Genomic DNA, 11,573 nt, shown 5'->3' on the forward strand with positions numbered 1-11,573 from the left:
ATCTTGTACATCGGTTTCCAAACTAACAACTTTTGAGTGTAGACTATGTACCGATTCGCAAAATTGACGGTTTTATGAAATAATTGTATTATTTTATGAACGTTGAGAGAGACATAAACCGTTAGAGTTGTTTGAGGATATTTCTTAGAAATGAACAATTTTTAATCTCGTCCGTGTGGATCAATCGGACTGCGCACTGGACTCACAATGCAGTGATTGCTGGTTCGAATCCCGCTGCGGGCGCTCTCAAATTCTAAGTGTATATATGGGTATCCGGCGCCGTCGCTCCGGTCTTTACTGCGGTGCCAAAGGAAAGTATGACAAAAATTAAAATTGTTAAAATTGTTTTCAAAAATTGTGTTCAATAACATCTCATGGCTTTCGGATAAATGAATACGGGTTCAGTCGTGGAATTTTGTCATCAATCATCTGTATAATGTGAAGTGTGTGTTGAAAACATAAATTGATTTACTACTTTATTTGTGATAAATTATTGGTTGATTAATTTTCATCAAAATTCTAAGTTATAAAAAAAATCTGTGAGAAAGTGCTGAAATAGTAGTTTATGCAACAAGTTGCAAAAAGAGAATTTTTTCAGCACGAGTCGTACATTTATCCAATGAGGTTCACCGAGTTGGATAAATACGAAGAGTGCTGAAAAAATCAAGTTTTGCAACGAGTTCCATACAACATTTTTTGCAATTCCAAAAAACACCCATTGAGTGAAATTTTAAGTCAAATTTTCATGTATTTTGTCAATAAATCGTTTAAATCAAAAAAAAATGTTGAAAAGTGTTACTTTTCGAAACAAGTGCTGAAAAGTTCAACTTTCCAGAACCCATTTGAGTGCTGAATAGTAGAACTTTTCAGCATTTATTTTGAAAAGTGTTGCTATTCGATTCTGTTATTTTTGGTACAGAAAAGAAGGCTATTTTGTCGTTCAAGAATGACAGGAAAATTGAGTAGTTTCATGACGGAATTGCAAAAACTAAATTATAAGATCTTTAGAAAAAGATTTTGAAGCTTGTAAAATAATGTTTAATTTCCTAAGTATAAATTTTAATGAATTTTTAAAAATATATACAAAAAAATCCATTTCAATTTGTATTCATGTTATAGGTATTCAGCTAATTATAAACTATCCTTAAAGTGTTTACCTTAAAAGCTATTTAGTAAATCATAAATATTGGTCATGGATTTATATGTTTCTTATAAAAATAAATCTCCCCTCCCACTAGCATTTATACACAAGATTACAGTTAACTTTAAGAAAACTGTGATTACAAAAGCCAACTCGGTCGTAACTAGGTCCCAGTATCATAAAAGACCTAATAAAAATAAGTTTATAAACAAATTTCAATAATACCAAATATCAGTAATTTCTCAATTTGTTTGGTATGTTCAACACCAAGATACAAATCATAGACCAATTTTCAAGCCAGCAATCATTTTATGTTCACCACTAAACCAATAAAAGATGAAGTTTACAAAATGATGAAAAAAAGGCGGTTAAACTTCAAGTCGAAATCAACACGGACCAGATGATTTGCAGCAATCAACGGCTTATCAGCTGTACCCGGCCAAGACTAGTGTTCGTTTAGTTCAATTGGCATGTAAACACTAACCCTAACAATAATTATAACCATTTTCTTTTTCGATCAATCTTGCCGTCATAGCTGCAATTGCTTGAACACCTCCACCTCACCACCTCAACGAGCGTTCGGCTTGCCACGAAGAAGGCAGGGAAGCTCCTTTCAACTCGAAAGCTCTTCCAAATCTTGACACCGACGCCGATGCCCAAGGAACACGTGTTGTTGGGGGAAAATGAATGCTTTTGCAAAACATTGTTTTTATTTCGCGCAGTCTATCATCGACGCCCGTTTGCAGATCAACCACCCACCAGCTCAAGTTATGTTTTTGTATGCTTTTCCAACGAAATAGAAACTCAAAAGCGCGCGTGAGGTTCCCGTCAAACACGCAAACATAACTGCGAAGGAATGTGCAGCACTTTTCGTGGCGATGTTGCTCTTTTTTTTAAATCCAAGATTCAAAGAATAATTGCTGCTCAGCCAGGCTTGACCGATAAGCGCACTCATTTCACTTTCTTTTCGAGCCGGGCACGCGTTTTTGGGCAGATTTTTAGTCAGGCTTCCGAGCGCTGACAAAACTTCCTCACATGGTCCGGTTGGCGTTGGCGTGCAGCTCGGCGATTTGTAATTCAAATACGGATATGCCTGCCGCAGATAATGGCGGCACTTCCGAGCTATTGTCGTGAGCGAAAGAAGCTACGTTTTAATATTTATGAATGGCTCACGGACAAGAGTCGTAACTTTGTTACATTCGTGATTAATTGGGTGTAATTAGTTTACTTACCTTTTATCACTTGAATTGTATATTTTTCGACGACTCTTTAGAAATTAGAGGAGATAGAACTCTTTGAATGAAAGTGATGGAAACGCACTTCCTCTTAGCAGGTTTTCGATGCATAGATCCCAACCGACAACCTGCTAAAAATAAGTACGTCCCCTTACGATCGTCGTGCTACTCTTAATACTTGGAAAGTCCACTTTATTCTCCAGATTCTGTGTGTGTCGTCGAAAGCGTGTGTCGTGTTGTTAGTTTATACAACAGCTACGGTTTTTTAAAATTGTCAATAAATTAAAAAGCTGTCTCGAAAGGATAGAGTTAAAATTGGTCCGAAAAAACATCTTATCTAAAATAAGGTTAATACACTAACTCTCATATACTACTAAATATGTCCTATCTACAAAGGGATGATCACTTACAGCTGCTTCGGAAACCTCCGTATATTGCACAACACCTCCAAAGTCCACTAGAACTGCACGTTGCGTGACCTCCATGGCGCGTCGGATGTCTCCGCCTTCCTTATCCCGGAGGCGGCGGCCGCAGATTCGTGTCCAAGCTGGTCGCCGATTTGGGCCTGTTCAGCGGTGCCGGTTTGTTGGCCGGAATCTTTCGGTTCTCTACGGGAGCGTTCTTCTTCTTCATTACCGGGCTGATAAAGTGTCCGTGCGGGTACTGCAGGAACGCTTCCGGGTTGAACTCCCGGTTGGGTCGGGTCTGTGATTGATGGGAATGTTGGATCTGTTGCTGCTGCTGCTGCTGCTGTTGTTGTGATTGCTGATGATGGTGCGGCTGCTGTGGAGCAACCTGTCGATTCTGCCGAATCGGTTCACCCCAGGATGCGTAGTTCATCGAAGTGCTACCAATAGTGTCCGCACCCAGCAGCGGTTTCATCTTGAAGTCCTTGATCTTCGACGGAGCCTTGATCTTGAAGTTGCTGCCGTCAAAGTTGGTGCTGTACTTGAAGTTGCTAGCCTCGGAAGGCTGATGTTGGAAGGTCGGCATATTGGACGAGAATATCTGCGCAGGACTAGCAATCGTGGGAAGCGACAGCCAGTTGGAGCCCTTTATCTTCAGGCTAGGTTCTTGCAGCTTCAGAGGTTGTTGCTGCTGTTCAGCTTGCGCTTGAGCCAGACCTCCCAACATGTACCTATGGAAACAAACACGTTGAAATATGCATTCACTCTGAACTCCCACACTGAACTTACCTCAATGTATTAATGTCAATGTTGTAAGGATTCGTCACCGGGATTCCGTTGATGATTTGAATCGGTGCGTCCATAGCCTCTGGCCCCAACTTGTGATCATCGTCGTGACCCTTGCCCCCACCGAAACTGATCGATGCTCCCACGTTGGCCGTTCCACCCTTGATTGACGAGTACGGAGAAGATTGCTTTAGGTTTTGCGATTCCTTAACGTTCGTCAACGAGTTGATGTCGTGGTACGTTTGTTGGTTGAAGTGTAATTTCGCTTTCTGAGCAGGAATCTGCACAACCGAGGGAGTTCCGAAGTTGTGGGAAGAACTCTTCAACGGTACATTCGGCTCGTAGGTCGGTCCATGCAGGTACGATTGCCCAACATCGATGGCAGACAAATCAGGTTTCACCGTAGCTTTGGGACCCTTAACCGTCAAGTCAACGCTGGCTCCCAGCTGTTCCTGAAGACTCTCAATCGCCACCTTCAATGGTTTGCCAGCTGAGTATGTATTCTTGGGAATTTTCATGCTTGAAGCAGTTGTTTTATACGAGCTAGAGCTGGGTACAGTCTTCATTGGTTTATACTGACTAGGATTAGTAGGAAGATTGACCTTTACTGGCGCGGGGTTCAACTGGAACTTGTGTTTCGCATTATTTCCTTGCAACAATGCAGCTATGTCCACCTCTTCGAACGTCTTCTGCGTCTCGTCGGAATCTCGATCGTGTAAACTCGGCAGCTGTCCTGCCTCCTGGAGTTGCTTCATATACTTCATGACCGCATTCTGGACGTGTCTCATGTACTCTTGCTTGGTGATTTCCACTGGTCTTGTATTCTTCGTGTCTGGATCGACAACCCGCACGGTGGTTTCACTGCCCGAGCCATGCGAGTCCTTGTACTTGTTGTACGACGGGTGGGCAATATTCGGTGCATACTTGAACTTGTTGGTATTCGGTTTGATGTAGTGGTGCTGAACGTCGTCATCCAAATCCTCGACCGTTTCCTCGTGGTGGTAGTTGAAATGCTCGTGCGTAACCTCCGGATCTTCCTTGTTGCTTTCGCTGTAGTGGTAGTGAATTTCTTGCTTGATTGGTGGTGGCGTAGGTGGAGCTTGGGTAGTTGGTGGTGGCGGGGGTGGTCTCTTCTTATTATCTTCGATATGGTACAGTACAAAGTATTGATGCTTTTTGGACGGTTCGGCACTCATGTCCATATCGGGAACCTGTTGCTCTTGCATTTGTTGTATCTGCTGTTGCATCTGTTGCTGCTGCTGTCGCTGCTGTTGTTGCGATTGTTGCTGATTCTGTATGTGTTGTTGTAACTGCTGCTGGTTCTGCATTTGTTGCTGTTGATGTTGCTGTAACTGCGGCTGATTCTGTAGTTGCTGCATTTGCTGTAATTGGTGCTGCTGCTGAGCCAGTTTAATCATCATTTGGCCTTGGTTGTTTATTCCCGGAGGAAGGTACATGGCATTCTTCTTCGAAGCCTTACTGGGATCGTCTTGCAGAATGACTTCTCCGTTGGCGAAGAAAAAGTCCTCGTCGTCGTCTGTTACCTCACCTTTTTTATCGCTGATCTGAGGAATCTCTTTTTGCTGGAAGTAATGGTCCGATGGTTCAAATCCGCCCTCCATATCAGTTTCGTCTGCTGATCGATGAGTGTTCCGATAAATGGTTACGGTCTTGATGGCTTTCAATGGTTGTTTCTTGTAAACGATCGGCTTACTCTTTTTGTAATCTCTCATAGGCTTTGAGTCTTTTTGCATGGATTCAGATCCAACCAGAAACTCTCCATCGCGAGTCGGCGAAGGAACGGCATCCCAGTTGTACTTCATCGCAACTTCTTCGGCAAGCTTTGTGGTGTAGTTTGTGTCCAAGTATGACGTATCTCCCGGATTGAGGCGAAACTCTGGGGGATTTTTCAGCGGGTCATTGTCAATCTTGACTTCGGTTCCGTTAGCGAATACATAGTACGTTGTGTGCTCCGGATTGGAGTAGTATTCGGTCTTGGAGTCCTCAGCCGGGGATGGCTGAAATTCCACGTTAGTCGTACGGTTTTGCAGAGGTTGCAGTGTTGTTTCTTTGTGATGGATGTAAGAAATTTCGGTTGGTGATGGTTTCATGACGATCTTCGTACTTAGAGTCTTGAAAGGTTGTTCCGACGGATTGATCGTTCCGTACACCTTGGTTGACATGGTTGGCTCCGCGTACTTGGCGAATGATTTTGGTGATTCGCTCATGTGGGGGAAATCAAAAACATCTGGAGTGGGGGAAACGGGATACTTTGGAGAGTACGTGGTTGGTGCCATTGAAAATATTTTGGGATATTCGGATGACCCACTGAAGGTTTCTTGCGTGGACGAAGGAATGTAGTTGGAGATTGGATCGGATGAAGGGTACGCTTTTTTGTATCCAACTCCGGATTCCTCAAAGTCTGGCATCTTGGTGGGAATATATTTGGGGAAATTGGTTGCACTCGGCTTCTGGAAACCGTGACTAACAATTGAGATTTCCGGCGTAGGATGGGGCTTGAACTTGTACGGATCGACAGTGGATTGAGCCCGATGGTAGCTTGAGCTGCCTTGGGTCGGATAAGTGGTGACCTTGGCATAGCTTGGAGCTGGGGATGGATCTTCGTAATATTTAGGAGAATGAGATGGACCCACCTTCAGGATTTCTTGATGGTGATGAACTTCTTCCTGTTGCGATGGTTTGAACACTTCAACGGAATGGATCTTTGAAGGAATTGGTCTATAGGATTCTTCTTTTGTTATGGGTTCTTTTACGTTTAATTTGTCATCAGAGTATTCGTAGTATTGATGCTTAGATGGTTGATGTCGATAAATTTCTTCTTTCGGAACCTCAAAACGTTTTGGTTTTTCTTCGACATAACTTCTAACATGTTGATACGGTTTGTAAGGCTCTGGTGTTGTCGTGACTTCTTTGTGAAACTTGAATTTGCTCATTTCCTCTGGTGGGTAGCTTTTTGGTGGCTGGTATCGATAGGTTTCAATGCTAGGGCTAGCTTCGTGTTCATATTTGTTTGATATCTTTGTGGATTCATAAGGTTTCTCGTAGTGGTACTTGGTGAAAGGATCATCCGATGAGGACTCCTTGTGATTTTTCGAAGGATGTCGTTCAACAGTGTGCCGAATCTTTTCTTGGAAATATGCTGGATAGTTTTCAGGTTCAGCTTTGGGATAATTTTCACGTGGTTTCATGTGCTTTGGTCTGTGGCGGATTTCTTCGGAAGAAACGTGTTTCTTGTGCTTTTTCTCGTAGTATTCTTCAGCATCATCTTGGTAGTACATTGGTGTATGCTTCGAGTGCACATCTGTTGGTGTTTTTACTTTATGAACACTTACAAACGAGCTGGATCCATGAGAGTCCTTCAGAGGTAGATGTTGAAATTCTTTGAAGCTACTACCGGTATCGTGATGAGTATTGTAGCTGGTAAAGACGGGTTCAATGGGCTTGACTTTCTGGACATACAGCGAAGAAGCAGCCGTATCTTGCTGCTTGACCTGGGTGTGCTTTGGAGATTTGTGGTGGTCCTTCGGTTTCTCCTTGCGGTACGGGCTGGTAGGTTCAGCTTCGGGAAGGTCAAGGTCATTGTACGGCGTAACCGTGTTCACCGGTTGTTTGGTTGGACGAGGTTTCATGTGCTTAGGCCGATAGTTGCCTGGAGGCTGATGTGCTGAAGATTGTGCCGGTGCTTGTGGCGGCGGCGGCGGCGTCGGAGGAGGAGCCTTCACCTGAACAGGTTTGCTGTGGTGAGCTGGTGCAACTGACGGAGGCGTTCTGCTTGGGCCGAAATGATCGTACTTGACCGTGGTGTACTCCACGAACGAACTGGCCGGCAGCGGGGTAGACGCCTTCGCACCCGAACTTGTCTTCTTGAATTGGTCGCGAAGACGAAGTGCCTGCTGGACGAAATCCTGCGGCGTTTGGTCCTGGTCCGGTTCGTGGCCGGACGTGCGGTCGTTTGCGCCCCCTTGGTGGATGATGACCTCATCATCTGGGGAGACGTTGATTATGTACTGGGACTGTTTACCATTTTCTGAGATGGGGGTGGTTTTGGAAAAGATCATTAAATTATATAGATATTTTGTCACTTTAAGATAATGTCAACAGAAAGCTCTACATTACACGACCAAACCCAGTTAATTTCCGCAAATTTATCAAACATTTGTGGGAAACAATCATCTATGTATTTTCATTAAAATCCACACTGTTACTGCTCTTAACTTTATCGGTTGAACTCTAGTACCGTCACTTGGAGCGTATTAGGATACCTGTTTTACATTAAATTTCAAATATTTTGCACTGATTTGTAAATAATAACATTTTATAAACTCTTAAAACTGCTCCCTATTCTGACTGTTGTGCCCCCAAATGACGGTACCCACTATTTTGAAGTAATCCAAATGAAAACCACTGTAATCCATTTGCAAAATGCAAAATTTCTAAGAACTCATAAAATACTTTTCCAATAAGCACTATGATCTTTATCCTTAAATTTTTTCAAAGTTTAAAAAGTGTTTTTTTATTATTATTTAAATCAAATCTTCCCCGTTTTCTAGTATCAAAAGTGATCTTTTTTAGATAGGCTTATAAGTTGAGTTAGTGTTTGTTATTTGAGTTATTTATTCAACATAAATTTCAGTAAACTAACATTTGTAACTGCAATGAATTCTACTTTCAATTCTTGAAAACACTTGAGTATTAAAGATTTTAGATATTATTACTATTTTTGGGTATTCTCACATTTTAAAATTTTAATCATTTTGATAATCAATATTCTGTTTGCGCTTGTCTTAAAAATATTGGTATGGTATGGAATCAAATTTTGAATTATTTTATGCCTTTTCATTTGATCAGAAAAATTGTGAAAAGTTTTTTCGAGCATTTTCAGTTAATATCAAATAATGTGAGCATTATTGGACACAGTAGCTAGCATTTTTATTTAATATGAAATAATGTGAACATTATTATTATTGAACACAACACAAACTAAAATGTATGCAAATCATTATCTTTATGGGAAACTATGCTGGAAAATATTTTTTTGTAAAACATAATTTATTTCATAAATGAAAGATTAAAGATTCGAAGAATGCAGGTTCAAACCAAATTACGGGAAACAAAATGAACTATCACTTGCCATAGTTCATTTTTTTATTGTTTTGTTGAAAATTTATTGGATTGAAATTATAATGTATGTAATTTGCCAATTCTTTTTGATAAGGCTAAACGAAAAATAATATAAAATTTAATCAAAACCATTATAATAATGATAAAATTCTCAAATCACAAAAAACCTGTTTGAAGTTTCTTTTAATTTCTTTGTTCAACAAAATCACACTAAATGCTTTTGCCTTGACAGCTTACCAGTAGTTTTGGCGACAATACGATTCGACGTCCAGGGAGATATCTCAGAATCAGATGCTATTTGGTCAACATAGTAAACCTGTTCTGTGTGCTCGTCCTCATCATATCTTTTTGGTCTATGCTTGTGGCTGCTGCTCTTGCTGCTCTCGGCGTTGCTTCCACACACTAGGAACTTTCCGGATGAAACAAAAACACAAATTAATCACAATTAGAATTTGCTGGCAGCACTGGTTTATGTTTTAGTAAATGTTCATTCATGAATGTCCTTCGACGATTTTTTTTTTCAGTATTTCACATGGTGAATGTCCTTTTGCTTTCTTTTCACTTTTATTCACAGATCCCCCACATAAAAGTCCTTTTTCGTGCTAGCACACAAAACTTCCTCTTCTTTCTTCACAAAAAATAAAAAATCAGAACCTTCACTTACAATAAAGCTTATCAATAGCACCACGTGCACGGCGACGATGGACCTCATTGTGTGAAATGGCCCAGTCGGTTAACCGGATTGTAACGGACTGGTAGGACGACTACCCGGGCCTGCTTTTATATATAGACTTGGCCAAAATCCCTCAACTGTGGCGGCGGCGTCGGTGGAGCTGAGCTGAGCCTGAGCTGCGTGTGAGTGTTCGATGAGGCATCTTCTTCTTGTGCTTCTTCGGCTGTGGGTGGGTGGTTGGCCGCCACCGCCGCCGCCGAAAACTTGCCGCAGGAAAATTGACGTGAGCAGCGCGGGGAAAGGAAAAGATGCAGTCCGGCTAGCATTGAACTTGGAAAAACTTGGTTGTTTTTCAGTTGAATTCGGTTTTGCGGAAGGAGTGCCCGGGTATGTATCAAATTCTTTGCTAGTAATATGCCGTTGTAGAATATGTTTTTATTGGGCTTACCATACATTTCGCACGATTCATAAAAATAACATTTATGGATTTATACCCAGGATATTTTGAAATATAAATATATAAATATAAATTTTAAAAATTGGAGGGGAGGGGGGGGGGGGGGTGCACTATTCAACGGAAATATCACGAATCCTCAAATTTCGTGAGAATTTTATTGGGCTATTAAAAACCTAAAACATTCCAGAAAATGGCTGAATTTTAAGATTAAAATAATATTTTTAAGTCCAAGTAATTTCATTTTGAACATGCTGAGTTTGAATCTCCAATTTTCTTTTGGCATTCTAGCTTTCAAAAAAATAAAATTGATTTTCTCTTGAATATCAAAATGTCTATGTAAATAAAAAAACTTATTTAATTTGTCTTTGTGGTTGTTGTCTTCCCAACTATTTATCAAAAATGGGTGATATGATTAGTGTGGACACAAATTTAATCTATTTTTATTAGAAAATGAATGAAAAAGTACACAAATATCACTTAAGTGGTCAAAACTCATAACAAGACAGGGTTGCCCGATCTTCAAAGTTTTGGACTCATTGGAAAGGTATTTCGATTACCGAATCAATGATGGATCGGATAGTGGATTCAGCCATCGTTTACATCCATTTAAGCCAGATCCGGCTTCAAAAAATTGTATAAAAATCACTAAGTGGTCCTAACTTGAGACAGGGTTGCCACATCTTCAATGTTTTGGACTCGTAGGAAATTTTTTTTGGTTAACTAAACAATAATGGGTCGGACCTAGGGTGGGTACGAATTCTCCTTAGCATGCTATGAATGTTTGATGAACACCGCGAAGCCATATGTCAGGCATCTATCACGTGGTTGAAATATTTGCAAAAAACACAAATGTCATATTCAAAGATTTAGTATAGACTTCATTATATCAGATGATGATAGATTTTGTGTCCTCGGCAAAGTTGTAGGTTATGGTTAGGACTTTTCATAAAAAATAGGTTTGCACACGGAACAACATCATTTTTATTATTTGTCTTTTTATTATTAATAGTTGAATTACATATGAGCAACTCTCTAGGAAATCGGCCGATTTCGACCATTTTTATTTTTTGTATTTTTTTATTTGACTTAAACTTTGTGGGGGCCTTCTTATGACCAAATAAGCTATTTTGCGTCATTGGTTCACCCATACAAGTCTCCATACAATTTTGGCTGCTGTCCATACAAAAATGGTATGTAAATATTCAAACAGCTGTAACTTTTGAGTGAATTTTCTGATCAAATTGGTGTCTTCGGCAAAGTTGTAGGTATTGTTGAGGACTTTTGAGAAACAAAATATGTACACGAAAAAAAATGCAGATTATTTTATCAACTTTTTTTTCACTAAATCTCATTTTCCCAAAATACGTATTTTTTTTATTTTCGAGATTTTTTATATGTTTTAGGGGACAAAAATCCGCAACTTTTGAGCCATTGAGAAACATGGTCAAAAAATCTGTCGCCGAGTTATGAATTTTTGAAAAAAACAGTGATTTTTGGAAAAAAATCGAAGTTTCATGCAAAAACAAGTTTGACATTATTTTTTAATGCAAAATTGAATGTGCAATCGAAAAGAATTTTACAGATTTTTTGATAAAGGGCTCCGTTTTCAAGATATAAAAAAACAAAAAAAAATTTTTTTGAGAAGTTTAGAAAATTTGCTATAAAATTGTCTAAGAGACATTGAAGATTGGACCTCGGGTTGCTGAGATAGAGCCGCTTTAAGAAAAAGAAA

General features: G+C 40.1%; 1 protein-coding gene across 1 annotated transcript; it reads right to left on the bottom strand.

The window, feature by feature from the left end:
• Positions 1-2,550: 2,550 nt before the first annotated feature.
• On the bottom strand, positions 2,551-9,454 carry LOC120417172 (uncharacterized). The gene is made up of 4 exons (XM_039579153.2): positions 9,376-9,454; positions 8,949-9,120; positions 3,573-7,617; positions 2,551-3,514 (listed from the first exon to the last, which is right to left on the bottom strand). The coding sequence occupies exons 1-4, from the start codon at positions 9,421-9,423 to the stop codon at positions 2,887-2,889; spliced, it is 4,893 nt and encodes a 1,630-aa protein (XP_039435087.1). The 5' UTR covers positions 9,424-9,454; the 3' UTR covers positions 2,551-2,886.
• Positions 9,455-11,573: the final 2,119 nt, after the last annotated feature.

This window comes from Culex pipiens, chromosome 3, assembly GCF_016801865.2.
Source record: "Culex pipiens pallens isolate TS chromosome 3, TS_CPP_V2, whole genome shotgun sequence".
Lineage (NCBI taxonomy): Eukaryota > Metazoa > Arthropoda > Insecta > Diptera > Culicidae > Culex > Culex pipiens.